The sequence below is a fragment of the Tachypleus tridentatus genome, chromosome 13 (assembly GCF_004210375.1).
Source record: "Tachypleus tridentatus isolate NWPU-2018 chromosome 13, ASM421037v1, whole genome shotgun sequence".
Lineage (NCBI taxonomy): Eukaryota > Metazoa > Arthropoda > Merostomata > Xiphosura > Limulidae > Tachypleus > Tachypleus tridentatus.
In genome coordinates, this window is record NC_134837.1 from 231,621,050 (window position 1) to 231,642,520 (window position 21,471).

General features: G+C 34.2%; 1 protein-coding gene across 7 annotated transcripts; it reads left to right on the forward strand.

Moving 5' to 3' along the window:
• Positions 1-8,590: 8,590 nt before the first annotated feature.
• Positions 8,591-19,790, forward strand: LOC143241093 (gamma-glutamylcyclotransferase-like). Of its 7 annotated transcripts, none has more exons than XM_076484625.1 (4): positions 8,591-8,722; positions 9,253-9,449; positions 16,165-16,298; positions 16,862-19,790. In XM_076484625.1, the coding sequence occupies exons 1-4, from the start codon at positions 8,656-8,658 to the stop codon at positions 17,121-17,123; spliced, it is 660 nt and encodes a 219-aa protein (XP_076340740.1). In that variant the 5' UTR covers positions 8,591-8,655; the 3' UTR covers positions 17,124-19,790. The 7 variants fall into 7 exon arrangements, with proteins under 7 accessions (XP_076340740.1, XP_076340742.1, XP_076340743.1 ...); XM_076484627.1 differs by having other exon boundaries at positions 8,607-8,707; XM_076484628.1 differs by having other exon boundaries at positions 8,617-8,683.
• Positions 19,791-21,471: the final 1,681 nt, after the last annotated feature.

The window sequence follows — 21,471 nt, forward strand, 5'->3', positions numbered from 1 at the left end:
GCTGGTACAGCAGTAAGTCTATGGATTTACAGCGCTAAAATTAGGGGTTCGCTTTCTCCTCAGTAGACTCAACAGATAATCCGATGTGGCTTTACTATAACAAAACATACATACACACATACTCTTTCCACAGATCTCTTGGATCTCGAAATTAACTGTACTCGTTTATTTAAAAACTCTAAAAGGACTATTACATAATTTTGCCAGATTTTAGCGTTTTCTTTCTTAACAACAGGGGTTTATAACAATACCTTATCCGCTGGTTTTACATCGTTAGTTTTACTTTATTATTTGTTTGTTTCTCTCTATGCTTAGTGTCTTTTGTTAAATATTCGTTATCTAATTCAAATGCTAACTGCATTCACTGTACTTGTTCTTTCTTGTAATCATAAGTTATTGCATAATTCACTTTTTTTAGGAATTAATATTTCCTGCATAGGTATCATTACATCTCTACCATGTTATCGAAAGAATGGACTTTCCAGAGTAGACTCATTTTCAACACTTCTACATGCTAACAGCTCTAAAGGAACATGCTCATCCCAAGTTTTCTGATCTTTTTCACAGTATTGAGAAATCATATTTAATAAAGTTCTCTTGAATCTTTCTACTAACCCATTAGCAGCTGGATGAAAAGCAATAGTTTCAGTTTTCTTAACACCTAACAAATTATAAATATCCTTCAATAACTTAGAAATAATGTTACTATCTCTATCAGTTAGTAACTACTGGGGTCTGCCATGCCTAGCTACTATGTTATTTACAAATGCTTTTGCGATCGTTTCTACTTTTTTATCAGGCATGCATACTGCCCCTGGAAATCTAGTTAAGTAATCAGCAACTACTGACACGTATTTTTTCCCTGCATATGCTGTGAGCAATGAACCTAAGATATCCATAGCTATGAATTAAAAAGGCACGATTAAATTTGGCGGTCGTTGTAAGGGGTTGGGGGGTCTTAAAGAGAAGACTTGTCTTTCATCTTTGATATTCAATTCAGCCCCGGTATAGCCAGGTTGTTAGGGCATTAGACTCGTAATCTGAGGATTGTGGGTTCGAGTTCCCGTCACATCAATCATGCTTGCTCTTTCAGCCATGGCGACGCTATAATGTGACTGTCAATCCCACTATATGTTGAAAAGAGTAGTCCAAAGGTTGGTGATGGGTGGTGATGACTAGTTGCCTTCCCTCTGGTTTTAATTGCTAAATTAGATACGGCTAGCACAGATAGCCCTCGTGTAGCTTTACGCGAAATTCCAAAACAACCAACCAAACTTGACATTTAATTCGTGAATCGCAATAATCTTGGATGCATTTTTGCATATTTAAACAAAAACATTTTATTTAGGCTACTATATGTTTTTGTCAAAGCTAAATGTGCTGCAAATGGCCTGTCATGATACGTTTTCATAATTTTAAACTATGTAGTACAACTATCTGTAAGGACCTGTCATCATCAATTCTTCTACATAAGATATCTGATTCTAACATATATTTTGTATCTTATCTCTGTAACACTTTGTTTTTTAAGTTATTTACTAACTTATCTTTCTTTTGTTCAGTAATTACATGATCTAAATCTCAAATTACTTCTAACTCGTCCTCATTTTCTGTTTTTACTACTCAGATCATTAGAGTACATTCTACCTAATCTATGTATTATTTCAAAATCATAATCATGCAATAGTAAAGACCATCTGGCTAACCTAGAGAAGGGGTCCTTTAATGTCTTTAGCTATCTTAATGGTGCATTATCTGTAACAATAGTAAACTTCCTACCATACAGATAAAAACAGAAGGTTTTAATTCCATGCACTATGGCAAAATATTCCTGCTCTGTGACTGAATAATTTATATCAGCTTTTCCTAACTGTCTACTCTGATACACTACAGGATATTATTTTCCATTTTAATATAATTATGATAATACTGCACCTATAGCAAAGCCTAAACCACCTGTGGTTAGGATAAATTCTTTACTGAAATCTGGATAGCTTAAAATTGGTGCCTTTATTAGAACATCTCTCAATTTCTCGAATACTCCCTGTCTTTTATCTGTCTACTGGGCCCGACATGGCCTAGCGCGTTAAGGCGTGCGCTTCGTAATCTGAGGGTCGCGGGTTCGCGCCCGAGTGGCGCCAAACATGTTTACCCTTCCAGCCGTGGGGGCGTTATAATGTGACGGTCAATCCCACTATTCGTTGGTAAAAGAGTAGCCCAAGAGTTGGCGGTGAGTGGTGATGACTAGCTGCCTTCCCTCTAGTCTTACACTGCTAAATTACGGACGGCTAGCACAGATAGCCCTCGAGTAGTTTTGTGCAAAAACAAACAAACAAACAATCTGTCTACTGAAATTTTGTTTATTTCTTAGTTAACTTAGTTAAGGGTTTTGCCAACAATGCAAAATGCAGTGTAAACCTTCTATAAAATCCTACAAGTCCTAGAAATACACGAATATCGTTTACTGTTTTGGCACTGATAATTCTTACAAACCTCCAACTTTTAAAAATCAGGTTTAACACCATCTGTGGTCACCAAGTGACCTAGATATTCTACTTCTTTCTTTTTTTAAACTGGCATTTACTTCGCTTAAGCTTTAAGTTTTCTCCTCGTTATCTCTCAAATACATACTGCTGTCTTTCCAAGTGTTGTTCAAACTTACAGTGAACACTATTACATAATCTAAGTAGCAAAATCATTCTGAACTTGTAACTCTGATAACATAACATCCATTAATCTCTGAAATGTTGAAGGAGCATTACACAAACCAAAGAGCATTCTGTTAAACTGATATTCTCTTTCAGTTTTAGTTTTATCTTCCTCTTCTATTTCTATCTTCCAATACTCACTTTGTAAATCCATAGATGAAAAGAGCTTACTATTAGCTAATCTAACGTCTCTTGAATATTAGGTAATGGATAAATACCTTTAACTGTAACTCCATTCACTTTCCTAAAATCCACACAGAACCTTAATTTCCCATCCTTCTTTAGAAATAATACACTGGGAGTGCATAAGGACTACTACTGTCCTCTATTACTTCTTGTTCAAGCATCTCTCTTACACACTACTTTAATTCAACCCTGTACTTCTCTTATACTACAAAGGGTCTCTGCACTAAAAAATTTAGTGTCATTCAACATTGTTCTGAGTTTAAGTTCTACAAATATATATCTATACTCTTCTAACAATGTTATCAAACCTCACTTTTGCTCTTTTTCTAACTGTTCCTACGATGGAGTCACAACCTATCTTATTTGGTTGTATCTGTCTCTTAGTATAACCCACCAGTGGCACAGCAGTATGTCTGCAGACTCACACCACTAGAAACCGGGGTTCGATAGTGGTTGGCAGAGCATAGATACCCCATTGTGCAGCTTTGTGCTTAATTCCAAAACAAACAAACAAACTCTTAGTATACCTGACATTACGCTGTCCTATTGCAGCTAATTGTTCTCTATTAGTAGCATTGCCTACTGCTACTATATGCTTAAGAAATATGACTTTTTCTTCATTTACAACGAACACTCTTATAAGTACTTTGTCTCTTTCTTGGACGAGGACACTTCTCTCCACATTAACATTTTAGATATTCTTGCTGTCCAAAGGGCAATGTCTAAAGTTCTAGAGTTTTTAGGGAAAACATTTTCATGCTTCACAAAACACAAATACTCCATAAATTCCAATGTGCTATACTACAGTTCCCATTAATGGAGCATTAGATCATGGGACCTTTGTTTTTGAACACTGAATCTTCCTTATTGGGCTCACTCCCGTTATATCATCCTACTGGATAGCCATGTTCCAGGAGTTATGAATTTAATATCAAATCATTTGTCTTGACCCAACCAGATCCTCCTGACCAAATGGATGCTATGTAGCGAGGTTTGGAACATTGGGCATCGATCCATTTTTCACTCATTGGAACTGTTTTTGATCCCATCTATCTTATTATTGGGCATTGACAATATATGTATTCAGTCAAAACTGGACAGGATTGTACCTCTATGCCTTCCCACTGATTCTTCTGTTAACCAAAGTTCTGGCTATGATTTGGTTCATTCTTTGTCATGTGTTGTTGGTAGCACCATAATGGCTGACTCAAGTATGGTTTTCTCTTCTTTTGTATCTTCAAGAGTGCCCACCTCTGCCACTTCTCCTTTGGCTATCTCTGTTGAAGAAACCAGATCTCACATTCTGAAGTTCAAGCTTTATACATGCAAGTTATGTGTTCCTCTCATGGCATTGAGGCTCATCTTCTAACGTTGCCATGTATTTGTCTCTGCCTCTCCATAGACCCACAATAAACATTTATCAAAAGAAATAGCCCACATATCGACAGCTGTATCAATAAAGAAACAGAAACGATTTCATCCAATGTTTCAGTTATAGTTCGTTTATTGACCTGGGTTTTTAATAAAGGTTTGATATCGTCTTATAGAGATCGGCCTCATGAGTTACACTTCGATACTGAAAAAGTCGGAAATTATTTGAGTTCCCAACTCAAAATACGAAATAATGAAGTGTTATGTGGCTCACACTAACTCCTTTAGAAGTGAAAAACAATGACTTTTTATTCATTGGGATCCTTCAGTTTCCCGTAATGTTTCTCCGATTACCCGGATGATATAGTTAGAAAATTGATTCATAATGTTTATTCTGAGCTGTCTTTACAGGTGAGGAAGATTAGATTAATTGTTTGCTAAAAGACATTGTTAGAGTTAATATATAAAGCTCTCCAATTACGTTTATCCCACATTACTTTATCCGTCAGTTTCTTCCTCTGAGGTTTTCGACTACCTCTTGTGGCTATCTTGACTTCACACCACAATCAAATGGCATGTCAGAAGTAGAGTACTGATAAAAGGTGCCGAACCTGAGCATTTAAACGTTCTACTAATAGAACAGTCAAAAAGAGATTTCAGTCCAGGAAAGATTCAAATACATTTATCTGGAAAGAATCCCAACGTATATTCATACATTATCAGAGGCATATTTAATTCAGTAGACATAAACAAAGTAAAAGAAGAGCTCAAACGTTATGAATTAGCACATCAAAATAGGATGTATTATCTCAAGTTGGACACAACAACCAGCAGTTATAATTGAAGTGTACAAATATACCACCACACAAAATATTAAAGTCTGATAACTAATGGTATCAAACTCTGGCGTTACAAATTCGAGGTGGATGAAACAGACACCTGCAGTAATTGTTACACGCTGTGAACAATGTGGTCACGTAGCTGTTGTATGTAAATCTATCCCACGTTGTATGGGTTGTTGTGGTAATACCTAATGACCAATTAAAAAAAAATTAAACATCACTATGTTGCAACTGCAATAAAAAAGCACATGACAAACTACAAATGTTGTGAAAAAGTACAAAAACATAATAAAAAATATATAATATAAGTAACAACATTACAGAATAAAATTCAGAAACAAAACGACCACAACAAACAGAAAAATCATTACTAAATACAACAGTACTATAACCACAACAACAAATGCAGGCCAAACCCATAAATAATACACACACACAAAACAAGTACAGCTAAGTCAAATACTCAACAGTAAAATCAACAAGTGCAAGAACAGCTGAATGAAAACGAGCAACAATAAACAAGAGAATAGCCAATTGTTGAGGCTTTCAAGAACACGTTCACAGACTTCATAACACAATATCAAAATCAAGAAAACAAACAAGATGTGGATTACACAACTTATTACCGCAGTCAGAACACACGTTCCTAAAATAAACATTCATTATTCAGCATATTGACATTCAGGGTGGTCTTGCTTCTAAGATAAAAGAGGCTCAAATATTAAATCCCAAATTAACTCATTAGGAAATAAAATAAAATAAAAAATAGAATATCTGGGACAATTACTGTTCACAATTAAATAATTATACAGATACTAAAAAGTTCTTCACTTTTTTAAAAATATTCACTAATAATCAAAATAAAATACACACAAGTATCTGAACTGAAATCACAATAATAAAATAGCCAATACAGATAAACAAAATGCGTAAGCTCTGAAAGAACAATTAAATATAACTTTCAATCACATAAAGCACCAAATGCGGATAATAAATTTTATAACTATGTAAACAAATTTGTAGAAAGAAAGATTTATATGCATAAACATTTCCAATCCCTTCAATAAATATTAAAACCAAAAAGCCCCCAGTGGCGGACTTACAACGGTAAAAACCGGGTTTCGATACCTGTAGTGGGCAGAGCACAGATAGCCCATTGTGTAGCTTTGTGCTTAATTCAAAACAACAACAACATCAAAAGAAAAATTAAACTATACACATAAAATCACAAGTAAAATAACAAACGTTGAAGTAATTTTATTTATAAAACAAACAACACACAAAGCACCTGGTGAAGATGGTATTCAAACCATTCTTTAAAAAAAAAGTACTCAGAAATTGTTTAGTCATCTAACTACACCATTTAATATATTCATAAACTAGTGATATATCCCTTGGATGCAAGCAACTCTTCTGTGTTCTTGAAAAAAAGTAAACTTGCAAATAAGCCAGGCAAAATTATCCAATGTTCAAAATTGGTTCAGAATATTTATTTTTATAAACAACTGATCAATTAACTAAGCTAACTGAAACCGTAGTAAATAGCTTTAACCAAAAGAAATAGGCCCGGCATGGCCAAGCGGGTTAAGGCGTGCGACTAGTAATCTGAGGGTCACGGGTTCGAATCCCCGTCATGCTAAATATGCTCGCCTTTTCAGCCGTGGGGGCGTTATAATGTGACGGTAAATCCCACTATTCGTTGATAAAAGAGTAACCCAAGAGTTGGCGGTGGGTGGTGATGACTAGCTGCCTGCCCTCTAGTCTTACACTGCTAAATTAGGGACGGCTAGTACAGATAGCCCTCGAGTAGCTTTGTGTGAATTTCAAACCAAACCAAACCCAAGCTTCACAGTGGCTCAGCGGTATGTCTGCGGACTTATAACGCTAAAAACAGGTTTTCGATACCTGTGGTGTGTAGAGCACAGATAGCCCATTGTGTAGCTTTGTGCTTAATTCAAAACAATAACCAAACCCAAATTTTCACATGTTTCTTCTTAGGTCAACTATAAAGTTTATGTTAAATGCTGAATATTCATATTGATTTTTTAGAAATGTTTGTTTTCTTCTTTATTTTTATATCTTCGGTGATATAACAGTAACGTAGTTTAATTCAGAAGTTTTATGACATTGAATTTCAGCCAAAATAAAATAAAATTTATCAAGTAGTGTTTCAAATAAGCCTTATGTTACGTTTATGTAGTAGGCATAATACTTAGATTAGACTACACTTTTTAGGTCTACTATCACTAGTATTATAAAGGGAATGTTTAAAGAAGTTTTAAGTGGTGAAATAAACATTAATTAATAAATATTCTATTGGCATTTTAACACATGCATAATCTATTTGGCCTTAATACGTAAACAATAAACGTTTATTACAACTGAACATCGTTTATTCTTTGTACAATCGTAAACACGATATTTAAAATAACATTTATGCTGTACATATGAATAACCAACTCAGTACTATAATATGTTCGTGCCATTAATACGAGAGGTATTTTTGCATACAATTTGATAATGTTAATATAACTTAGCACTTGCGATGAAACAGGAATTTCTAATTCCTCACCGTCTTTTCCATTTTGTTCATCTTCCAAATCTCTCACACTGTTACCATCTTGCAATTCTTTTATAGATTTTAAAACAATTTCATCAGTTTCTGCTAAAACATTTTTGTCAACGTTCACAAAACTTGCCGGGTTCACAGAATCATCTGCATCAGTCCTCTCAGTCAGAGTTTGGATTTCACTAGAATCGTCATAACTAGTGTGTGTGTTTTCTTATAACAAAGGAACATTGGGCTATCTACTGAGCCCACCGAGGGGTATCGAATCCCTGATTTGGGTGTTGTAAATCCGTAGACTTATCACTGTACTAACGGGGGATATTGTCATAACAAACAACTATTAAAAATGAGGGTATTTATTAGTTGATTTTTGATGAGGGTGTTAAGTAAATTTTCCTTATATTTTAAAACTAAGGAAGAAAGAAAATTATTTTCTTCATGAGAATTATTTAAAGAGTAGAATTTTGCACTTAAAAGATAAAGTTTGTTTGAATTTTGCGCAAAGCTATACGAGGGCTTTCTGCACAAGCCATCCCTAATTTTGCAGTGTAAGACTAGAGGTTAGGCAGCTAGTCATCCCCACCCATCGTCAACTCTTGGCCTACTCTTTTATTCACGAGCACGTTTGGTGTGACAGGGATTTGAACCCATGACCCTCGGATTACGACTCGAGTGCCTTTAACCACTTGGTCATGCCGAGCCACTTAAAACCCAAATATATTACTACAAATCAAGAATCTAATTTAACTGCAAAAATAATGACGGCAGGACAAGGAACAGAATATATTTAACCAATACTTGCTGCAACAAAATGTCCGATAATTTATTTATATTTCAATAAATTAATAATTAAACAAGAAATTATTAATTAAATAAGAAATTAATATTTATCAAAAACATTTTTTCTGCTTTACTCAGGTTCTGCTATGTAGAGGGCCTTTTTTTACAGGAAATCTTATAATAATACTGCAAAAGTTTGATGTTTCTTATTTGTAGAGGTTTCCGTTGTATGCAGTTTGTGGTTAAGAGAGGTTTTACTGTATATTGTAATATATATTTGTTAATTGAATATGAGAGTTTGATACATGTATTAAATTCAAGTATTTGAAAGTAATAGTTATTTAAAATGTACAAATTATGACTTTAGAAATGCTAGTTTATGAGACTGGACTGATATATATATATATATTTTTTTTTTCATACACACATATTTCTTTTTAGTTTATAAGTTTATTACGTTTGACATGTGTTGATTTGGGCAGTTGTGCTGTGCGCGTAATGAAGACAAATTCTGGAAATAAGACAAAGTGCATAATTATTTATGTTGCGTGATGGCTGATGCCGAGATGTAATATAACTTGTCTGATAACTGAAAATTAAGAAATGTTTTTCGTTAGTTGGTTTCTGTAAATTATGCATGTGTTCCAGATAGTTAACATTTAGAAGTAAAAGGTTTGTGAAAAGAAATACTTGCCTAAGACTAACTAGTTTGTTTAAAGCCTGTGTCATGTCTTATGAGGGAGTATTTGTTATTGTTAATAATATATTTCATTTATATGTACCTGTGTATTTACAGTTAGGAAGATTAAAATGATGGCTAACAGTTCTGGAAAAGAGCTCCCACCTAATCTTTCACAGATAGAAGTCGCTGATAGTAATACTGATAAGAATGGAAGCCAGATTCTATACTTTGCCTTTGGAAGTAATTTGTTTACTCAGCGTATACAGATTCACAATCCAAAAGCATGTTTTTATACTATAGGGAAATTACAAGTAAGTTTGGCTCTTTCAAGTTTGTGTAAAGGAAGGTAGCTTCCAATAACTAGTAAAAGACATGGTATATAGTATTTAACAACTTTTACATCAAATTTCAAAGAAAAGGACTTTAGTGGTTGAAGAACAGGCCTAATTAAACAAGAGAACAAAGCTGACATATGGATCAGTAAACTAAATTTGTGATGAGTGTATCAAAGTTTGTGAAATGGCAGAGTATTTGAGATTATCCATTAATTTCTAATGGGGAAACATGGATATATATATATATATCCCTGTTATTGCCAGCCAATTCGCCCTTCTGTGTTTATGAAGTAACTACTCCATAATTAAATAAGTTTTCTAAAAGCATTAAGACAAATTCAGTACTAACAGAGAATGAATTTAGAAAGTAGAAAGGACATGCCACTTTTTATGAATTTAATTCTTAATGTTACATTTAATCTACAAGGGGTGAACAACAAAGTGCCCCTCCCCTCAAAAATGTTGTTAATTTATCTCTTTTATTAGAAAACGGAAAAATATGTAAAACTGTTTTTTTACAACACACCCAATAAGATCTGTTCAAATGTGCTCTGAAATACTAATTTTAACACTGTCTTTGTAAATACCTGAACTTTAATGATTTTAGTTGTATTCTCTGATAAAAGTGTTGTGCACCTGCTGTACTTTCTTAGATTTTGTTATTCCAGTTGGCCTGCAAAGTGATCAAACAAGTACTAAATGGTACATGGCAAAAATGTGTTCTGCTATTGTTGAAGAAGTTAAACAAAATAATATTCAATAAAAATCTTAATTATTAGAGTATTTTAGTAACCTATCAATTACAATACTCAGTAAACTTAACAGATTTTATTTCATTTGGAAAACATAAAAAACATATGTTTTAAAAACTTTGCAACTAATTCATATTTATGTTGTTAGTAAAATACGTAGGTTAAGAAGTCTTAATAGAAATAATAAAAACCTTTTTACCCAAGGTCTTTTAAAAGGTGGACCTTTCTCTTTCAGGGGCAAACTGACAATTTTTCTCTCATGTACTGTTGTAAGCATCTTATATTTGGTACAGTGTAGTAGATGGCAAAAGTGCATGTAGAAAGGTGTTAGGGATATTTTATTTTAAAAATGGCTAACTGTATATATATTTAAAACTATACTTAAATGTTTAAGTCAAATGAAAGAATGTAACTAATTTATATATAGTTTTATAGTTTGCAAGTAACTTGTACATATTACAAAATAAACCTTATTTTGAACAAAGAACCAAACATTGATGGTACCTTTACTTAGCCTTAAGTAGTGTGGTCTCAATTATGTGAATTTTTTGTTTCATGGTGCATGTATGTATGTATATATATTCCAGTGTATAAGTAAATAACCTGTATCCATGATGATAAAATTGCACATCTGTCACCCATGCAGCCTGTATCTAAACTGTATATATTTTAGTTCTATCAATTTATATATTCTCATTAAACATCATTCTTGTAACTTTCAAATTCCACACAAATACTTTGATTCAAAAATGAAAGGAACATTTAGTGAAACTCTCAAACCTCTTGGACCTATATATATATTTACATGTTAGCTTAATTCTTCATCCATAAATCATATTTGAACTTTCTTTATAACTGTTTTCAGAACCATGTTTCAGTGGAAAATGATTAAAGTGTTAGATGGGGTGCTCCCCAGCAGCTCAGTGTTAAGACTTGTAATGTTGAAAACCAGGTTTTAATACTTATATTGGGCACAGCACAGATAACACATTGTGTAGCTTTGTGTTTGACTACAAACTTGATGGAACACCATAACAAGGTGGCAGTTAAAACCTGTCCAAAATCTGAGGAAATGGTTCAAATCAAGAAATGCATAATGTATTCACACGAGCTGATAAGTTCGTATCAAACAATAGTTATTTTTGGGGATATGAAGGGGAAACAAATATGTATATGTATTTATGTATACGTGTGTGTGTGTGTGTGTATATATATATATATATATATATATATATAATTGAGAAGTAGTTTACAGTTGTAACTTTCTACAGGTGTGCAGAAATGAATCTATACTGGTGACTGAAAAAAATGTACTGAACATTTAGCATTTTTTATGAAATCACATGATTTGAGCTTAGGACTTTGTTATAATCAAACTTATCTGCTCAGAATTTGTATTAGATTAATTTGTATTATGTATGTGGTACATGAACTATTGATGTAAAAGTTAGAATGTTGCATTTTGTTGTCCTTTTTTATTTCAAGAATTAGACTAAATCAATGTCAGGACAGGACAAAACATTGATTTTAGAATATTATTTAGTTAAAATTGTTGAAATATAATTAGATTTAAAACATGATACTAGCTTTAAAATTTGTTTCAGCAAAATTTGTAGTGGTAAAAAATATGCAAAGCCAAACTTCAAGTATATTTATGTGGAATTAAATTACTGTTTTTAACCTTAGACTTTGCACATGAAAATTTATCACACCTGCGCATTACACAAGTGCTTTGTTTATCTCTAAGAAACAGTGAAAGATTTATTCACTTATCAGTCATCTGTTGCACTACCATGTACACTTTTCCATGTACACTGTTGTTTTAAACAGTTCAGTATTGTTTTAGATAAGGGTATTTGTGGCAGTGTTGGAATCTGAAATGTGGCACTCGTGTATGCGTGCATGTGCATATACATACACATACAATTAAGTAATCATTTTTATAGTAACCTGAGTAAGTTAGACATTGATATATTCTGTGAACTAGGTGTACTTCTGTAGGGTCTCTGACCATGCTATGGTTCAAGAGTAAATAAAACTAAGTTTTTATATCCTGCTTTTGAAGTTCATATGTCATGCTGTGTTGTAGCCTACACACTGCTTAATTGTTTTGCAATTCATAGCAATACATGTTTTACTGACATGACAATACAATTGCAATGTCAAGTATCTCTCAGGTGATGTTTAGTGACAGACAACACACTACTGTATAGTGGTGCAATATATAGTGTGTATAGATAACTACTTCTACCTCAGTATGACAAAACATTTATAATGGAATACTATTTACTCGTAATTGTTGAATAGATACACACTGTCACAACAACATCATGCCATGATGTGGAACATCATCTTATCCTGGTCATATTAACAAGTAAATTTTGTGCTAAATAATGTGTTCTGCCTGCAGTGATATTTCATTTAAGGTTTTGAACATGATTAACTAGAATATTCTCTGCTGGCAGCACTTTGACATTGTCTGTATGTGAGAATTGACCACCATTGCTATCAAAAGATAAAGATATATATAGAGAGAGCAAAGTACATGTTCTTTTATTCAGATTTCTCCTTACTCTCTTCAAGTGAATACCTGTCTGCATGTTCAGGATTGTAGTATTCTGTCTTGGATATAAGAATGCTATAACACCAAAAGAAACAACTAAAATATCTGAAATTTGACTTTCACAGGTCAAGTGAATACCTGTCTGCATGTTCAGGATTGTAGTATTCTGTCTTGGATATAAGAATGCTATAACACCGAAAGAAACAACTAAAATATCTGAAATTTCTCTTGGGTGTACTCTGCAGTTATTGCAGACACTTTATCTAATACTTGTAATGAAATCATTTTATTTCAAAATACCACAAGTAGAAAAGATGTCAAAATTTTAGTGCTTTGATACCAAAATTTTTATGTGAGTGTTCTGCAAGATGTGACTAATTGCACTGCAGCACAGTCTTTATTGCCTGATAAAAGGTGTCTGTTCAAAACATTGCACAAAATAAAACTGGATAGTTTTCATTTAGACGTATTTATTTTGACACCTTATTGTGATAATATTCTGTGTACATTAATGCTGTCCTTTTAACATAAAGATTTTGTAGTAAAGCTTCTATACAGTGACTTTTTCTGAAGATAAAGTACTTGCAGGACAAGGGAGAGTTTACTGACAGAGAGAGATGGTTGAGTGAGAGGGTTGCCAAGTCTGCAAGGAGTCCCATTCTAGATGTGAGACTTTTGCCAGAGCTGTGGATGTTTTTAATGTCTGTCAGCCTTCAAACAGCTTATGGTGATGTGCATTTGTAAAATGCACCCAGCTTGTGCCCCTGATGATCAGTCTTAATAGGGAAGCATTGATGACCGAAGCCTACCTGAATGACGAGGAATCTGGTGGGTTAAAATCTACGTGGGGAGGCATATTTCAAACTCTCAATCCACTGTCAAAGAGATCCAATCACAACTCTGGTCTCAGCCAGTGAACAATAAAGACTGGACATACCACTGGTGGGTGATCGCTGCCATTTAGAACTGTCTGTCTAATTCATAAGACAGTGGCATTGAGGGGGACAAGTTGAATTCCTATTGAAATGATGGAAATTCCCAACAGCTGAGAATAGGAAATTTACTTGGCAGCTGTTCCTTAGAGTATCAGAATGTCTATATATATCCTTCACAAGGACTTAAAGAGATTGGCAGTTCTTCCAGTTAGTGTTCATCAAGGTCAGTATGAGAGGAAGAGGTTTTGGTTTGGCACATAAAGCCCAATAAGCAAGGTAAAAGAGATCATGCCTCCAGTCTTCAAAGGAATGGTAAAAAATTTGAATCAATTTTTGAGGTACTTCAGGCAACTTAAAGCCTGGAACAGAGAGACTTTGGAGCAGATATTTCAATACTTGGTCCTTATTCTTGATGATCCAACCCTCAGTATCACCAACTACTTGTTTGAAGCACAAATGAGCAACTGGAAAATTGTCTTAGATAAATTGTGCTGCTGATTTAACCCAGCATTAAAAGAAAAATGTACCAAGCTGAGTTTAATGCTTGAAATAGAGATATCAGAGAAGAACTAGACACCTTTGGGAACAATCTGGACCACACCTGACAACAGCCTTGACAGATTGGGAGGACATCCTCATGCAGAAGTTACTTGAGGGGCTCTCCAGTAAACCCATGCAACAATGCTTAAGGGTAAGGGATATTTTGACCCTCATGGAGACTGTCTATCATGACATTCTCCTAAATGACCATGTTGATCTAGCTGTTTGTATAGAAAAAGTCCATAGCAGCAGTTTCAGTAACAACCTTATCAATGAATGACAAAATGTGGATGTCCCTATCATAAAAGACTATGGCAAATAGGAGAGACAGAAATCAGCCACCTCCACAAAATGGAAATGTGAGGCAGTTACACTGGCTTCCAGTGAATGGGCAATACTGTATGGACCCTGTCATGCCAATGGGAAGTTCACTGATAGGAAACCTTTCACAGTCACTGATGAAGCCTGCACTCAAAGGTCATACAAGAAGAAAAAAGTGAAGCATTTATTTCACTTGCAGGTTTACATACTGGCATATGAACTGCCTATATCCTGTTACATAATTACTGTGCGAGGACTAATGGCCCAACAAATTCATACAAACTCCTAGTATCCCATCTTTGCCATGTGACAGTGGGTAAGGGTACTGGTACTGCCCAGTGGACTAACAGGCCCATGTCAACCAGAAATTAGCAGTAAATACCATTATAAATGCACTAGTAAATTAATGGAACACAAACTGAACCCAGCTTATTGGTTTGGAGGAATGTAGCAACTAGCTTTCAGTGAAGAGTTGTGTAGTCCATCCAGCTTTTTCAGGACTGGAGGTGGCCTGGTATGTGTCTGTAAGAATGCAAGTGCAAGATGTTGAGTTTCAGATGGATGGTAGAATAGAAAGAACCCTTGTAAGTCTCACAGTCTTGCAGACCTTCATAATGAAACCACACTTATGGCCAGTGAACACAGAATTTGTTCTAGCAAATGGCAATAGTTGACGAGAAATCAACATCCAGCTCAGTCTAGAAGGTGTAGCCAACAGGGCAAAAGTGTTAATTTCTGACTGAGGATCTAGAATAAGTATTCTAAAAACTAAAGTAGTTAAGCTTTAGAATTATTTTAGTTTAACACGCACAATCTCTGTATATGTAGTCTGAAGCAGGGTGATACTCAAAAATGGGATCATCTTGATGGCCATATAGCCCTGTCTGATCTCTTTTGGAGTTAAATGTTTAACCTACTTATGTTTTCAAACAATTTTTAAAAGAAACAGTAAGTAGGAAAAGCAACATCAAAACATTTTTTGAGTGATTACTTACAAATGAGTTGCCATCTGCAGTGGTGTAGATCAATATCTTATAGAACTTTAAGAGGGAAATTGATTTCCTGAAAGAGTGGGTTTAAAATTTTTCATTTATATATATATATAAACCTTTCAGAATTAAGTACTAGTGGGTTTTTCCATGATGAAGAGAAACCCACTTGAAGTAAAAATGTATTCTAAAGATGAGTATTAAAACTAATTAAATATAAAACAACATTTTGATCTTCCTTGCCTGAAGATGACCTAAGAAAGTCAAAATGTTCTGTACTTTATTTTAATTAAAATTTCAATACCCATACCAGCTGTCTTTTGTTTTGTTTCATTTTTCTAAGTTTATAAAGGTTGCTGTTTTTAAGTTTTATTGTATTAGAACTTAACCTAAACTATATGATAAACAATAAGAACAAAATGAAAAAATAAACATTGTTGTTAAAATGTCATTGAATAAAACTAAAATGATAGAACATTAAGTATTGTAACCTTACAAAACTAAATTTGTGTAATTGTTCAAAATATAGTTAAACATTTGACAAGGTACCAATGAAAGCCAACTAAAGTAATGTTGTCTTTTTGTGTGCAGAATTACAAATTAGAATTTTATGGATATTCTTCTGAATGGAGAGGAGCAGTAGCATCAGTTGTTGAAAGCAACAGGAGTGAAGTGTGGGGAGTTGTGTGGAAGATTCCTTTATCTGAATTGAATAATCTTGATAGGTAATAAATATACATTCCTTCTTGTCTCAGGCTGGCCTAATTGTAAACCAAGTTAAGTGAAAAAAAAAGATTATCTTGTTGTTGTTTGTTATTGAGCACAAAGTTACACAAAGGGCTGTCTGTGCTCTGTCCACCATGTGTGTCAGAATCCAGTTTCTAGCAGTATAAGTCCTCAGACATACCAATGTGCCACTGGTGGGCAGAAGATTATATAATGTGACTGTTACTGGAATGAAAATGCAGTGTCAACTATTCTGATTTAAAATGTTCACATGTAAAGAATGAGTTTTCATTCTGGTGATAAAAGAATCACTCTAAGAATGTCATTTCACAATAATACTGGGCTTTTGTCACTGAAACTTTAATTTAGAACAGTTTATATAACTTTGTGCATATATGTACATATCTAATAAAGAGTTTAAAATTGTTTGTTGCTGTACCTATTTTGATATGAGGTTTCAGCAGCTTTAAGGTAGAAAATTGTCAATGATGTATATATTTGAAAGATTTTTTTATTACATTTTAATATTTGTAAAAATCAACATTACAAGCTTGTTTTGCAGGCAAGAAACAAGATATGATGCCTGCCAGGTTCCTATAGAGACCAGTGAAGGCTACATTCTTCAGTGTCGGACCTACAAACTTAAATCTGCCACAGATAAAATTGGGAAACCATCTAGAATATATAAAGCATGCATTGCCCAAGGTGCTATTGAACACAATTTACCACAATATTATATAGAGAAATTGCAAGATATTGAAGATAATGGTTACGAAGGTAGTGTTGATATACCTGTTAATATAAAAAAAACAAAAACTAATTAACATTCATTTTAGTCGGTTTTGATTTGTAATAAGTGATAGTGATACATACAAATTGGATTTAAATTAATATTGCAGGTGACTTGCAGTAGCTTTGCATTTGTGTGTGGTGATTATGAAATTAACTGTGATACAGAAACAAAATTATGTAAAATTGCTATAAATAGTATTTTGAGTAAATTATATATGGAGTTGTTTTACAAGAATAATGTCATTTTTATTCTTTGATTAATTTTATTAAAAAACACTTTTTGTACATATATTTATGATTCACCAAAAGATGTTATATATATTCTTGATTGATTATTTTAAACAAAATTGTTGATTAACTTCACATTGTTGTGACTAAATAAATTAAGCAACATTTATTATGAGGTTTATAATAATGTATTAGAAGCCCCACCCAAGTTTTTGCTCCTTTTAGACCTGCAAAAAGTTGAGCAACCATCTAGGAAGGAATGTCTTCCTCCTCACAACTGGTATTGTTTTCTACTATTACTCTACTGGTACAAGACGTTCTAATTTGTAGAATTAATGTATGGAAAAAAGTCCAAAGTAAAACAAGTTTCAAGTTAAATTGTCATGCATATTTTACTTCTGATATGACCTGATCAACTGATAGTTGAACTCAGTGAATGTGAATAGTCATCACTGAGAAAGTTATAAACAGTAGGCTAACATTTAGCAGATTATGCAAAAGAAAACATGCATGTAGTGCTGATAGAGCATAAAGTTTATAATTCTCTTATTTAGCTTCTTAGGATCAGTTCGTCACATTTACAGCATGTACAAAACAACTAATTGTAATTGCCATTTAATTTATATTATATATTTAAAATACAGTTACAGCCATCCAGCATGCCCTTCCTCTTTTAAAGTGATATTTTAGGCATGTTATGCATTTGTTTGTTGTTGTTTGTTTTTATTGAAAACAAATTGATTCTCTAAAATTAGCCCACACTTCATATTTCACTCCCATGGCTGCAATGGTTACCCATTTTGATTATATTTACTTTGTACACATTTCTTGATCTTTTCCTTCACCTCTTCTGATGTTGAGACATCATTTTTGATCCACATCATGCTGAATGCTGGATCAACTACTGCTGATAAGAGAAAAATGGGACCACCAAATAGTAGATCAGCAGTTTCCTGTGTTGATTCCATCACTTGCACAGTGACAAGATTTCTTGGAATCTTTTCCACAGTGAGCTTTTGTGGGCTTTGATTAGGCCATTCAGGTATTGAATGCTGACTAACATATCATGCAGGTGATAGTTTAACAACAACAACAACACAGTGCATGATAGGGTTGATGTTGACAACCTGTTCTCGTGTCAAGTTGGTTGCTTCAAGGAAGGGTTCCAAGGTGATGACTAATTCTTGCAATTGGCTCCATTCTCTGCTGCTGAAAGCTACCTCTTTATGTGCTTGTTCTTATGGTTGAGACATATTATAGCTTTAACCTGTCTTAGAGTTGAGTTCCATGGTGCAGTTAAGGGCAGGAATCACTTCCTCAGGCCCAAACATATTTTCAGAGGCTTCTTTGAAAGAGCAACTAAAATGCAGAAAGGTACACAATTTTGAAACTTTACTCATGGCAAGGTTACTTGCTTTTGTTTTCTTCAGCTCTCATGACATTGCCAATTGCATGTTGTGCCATAAAAAATTGCAGACACTGCTTCTGGCAGTTCCTGGTCAGTGCCATATTCATACCTTTCTGGTATTCTTCCTGGAACTGTTCCCATAAACCATCATCAGCACTTGTAGGTCGTACGTCATGATTGGTGGTCCTAGGGAAGCACACAGGAACACTTTCTTTGTTTTATGCATTGTCATGTATAATGTAGTAGTCCAGATTCTTGTTTTTTATTACAAATTGGTCACAGATGCCTTCAAATGCCTTGTTGAATTTCTAAACAGTGTAGGAACCAGTCAGTTTACTACAGCTTAGCAGGTGTAACATCAGGCTGTTGGCAGATTTCTTGACTTCATTTGAATGGGCAGTCACACCAAGGAAACCTTTCATCTGTCTGTGTGATCAGATATATACAATGGAAGAAACTCAGGACGTTTCCTGTAGTTGGGCCTTGATGAGGTCTTGTTTTGTAACCATGTCACTTATTTTGGATAGTGCAGTTGTTCTACTAATTAGCTCATATTTGCTATCTAAAATACCTATGAAATAACTAAAACTGTCCCGTTCAATTATTGATAGTGGCATCTCCAAGTTAATAATGAGGACAGATATAAATGTCTTGCTGATAGCTCACTAGTAGGGATGTAATACTCCACAGATAGAGACTGGGCTAGTTACAAAGAATGTAATTGATTTCTGGCTTTGATCTGTAACTCTTACTCTTTATATCTGTGCAATAACTTAAATAGAAATAAAACATTTTACTAATTTTAAAAATACGTAAGTTAAACTAAGGACAAGTTTGTGAAAAGAAACTAAAAAAAAACTCATGGATGAATGTGATTTACACAATAAAATCAAATGTAGATTTTAAGATGTGACAAATTTTGAGGTTGTTTTTTTTTTTTTTTTGCCAGTCTGACTTCTAAATGACCCTTAAATTTTGATGTCTCATTTACATGCATTCTGACTGCAAAAATCTTTTGTTACTTTAAGCTTTACAGTGCTTTTAATAAAGGACAATTGATATGATTATGACTGATTGTATATATGTCTTTAAATGACAAGTAATTATTGATTTATGGATTATGAACATTTAAAAGTTTCAAGTTATTGTTAAACTAACTTGTGATAACAATACAAGACAGTGTCATGTCAAGTACATTTTATTATTATTATTATTATTATTGCCACTCAATTCCATTAAGGAAACTTGCGGTTTCTTAAACGTGTTTTTAAGTGAGTAGGTTGTTAGCCCACTGCACCTAGCCGTCCCTAATTTAGTAGTGTAAGACTAGAGGGAAGGCAGCTAGTCATCACCACCCACTCTTGGGCTACTCTTTTACCAACAAATAGTGAGAATGACCATCACATTATAATGCCCCCACGGCTGAATGGGCGAGCATGTTTAGCGCGACGCAGATGCGAACCCGCGACCCTCAGATTACGCGCTCAGCCATGCCGGGCACAAGTACATTTTTAATTCACACAAATTATCTACCACAAATGAAAGAAATGTATAAATATGAAAGTGTAAGTGTTGTTTGTTACCCTTGTGATTTTTGGCATTTGAAAAAAAAAAAAAAATCAACAGTGTCATTTTCATTTTATTTTTATTAACCTACATACTAATTTGATCCTCTTCTTTTAAAATTTGATACTTTATTGGAATTGTAAAGCTTCTGTTTTGTTTTTGGGAGGCAGGTAAAATTCAGACCCTTCAATGTGCATCTCAAGTTGTAATTAAAGTATATGCTGGTATTACAATAAAAACAGGATGATTTTAAATCCTACCTTGATACTCCATCTGGGTGAATTACATTTACATTGTAACATAAGCCTAGGCTAGGGCTAGATCATATTTTACAATTCACGACGTGATACACATAATAGGAAAACTACTCACCTGTCAGCATGAATTCTTAAATGGTACACAATTTGAAGTAATGTTTGGCCCATCATTTAACTCACTTTTTAGGTTTTACACTAAACAGATGTTTTTCAGTATAGAACACTCAATCTCTCAATTCAAACTATACAACTCTCAGGATCATACCAGCACTTGTAGATGCCATTTGCCAGCTTGTTGAATTATTAGTACATAAACAATGTACGTGTTTGCTGTGCTTGATGACCCATGAAGGGGAGGAGAGGATCCTGGTGGTTGAAGGATCCAACCCTAATGCACCACTTTGGCCTTAAATTCCTGCAGATGGGCAGCATTGGGTCAATCGGCAGATCCACTTGGGCTAGGGCCAACCAAGTACCAGTGTTGGATGTTCTCAACAGGTATTGTGGATATTGTATCTGATGCTGGTGTTTGGGTACAGTGCTCACGAAATCCTGGTATTGCTGCAGTGTTTTTGTGTGGCATTGTAGTGTGTCTCCTTCATGTAGAACTCCATAGTGAGTGAGGTCAGTGGGCACTGAAATATTCCTTTTTTTATTATGGATCTTCTAAATAAAATAATGAAAAACAGTCTATAGGTAAACAACCACACCTTGAAGATTCTGAACAGCAATCTACAACATCTGTAACACCTGTTGTACCTCATTTTCTCATACTACATTATCTTTTAGGCAAACATTTAGGGCAAATGTCTCCCTTTTTCAATCAGAAGGGACCAGAGGGACTGGCTAGCTCTCTGACACCAGTAAAGAAGCTTCGATCTGGTGTCATACTGGTGGAAACATCCACATCCCAACACAACT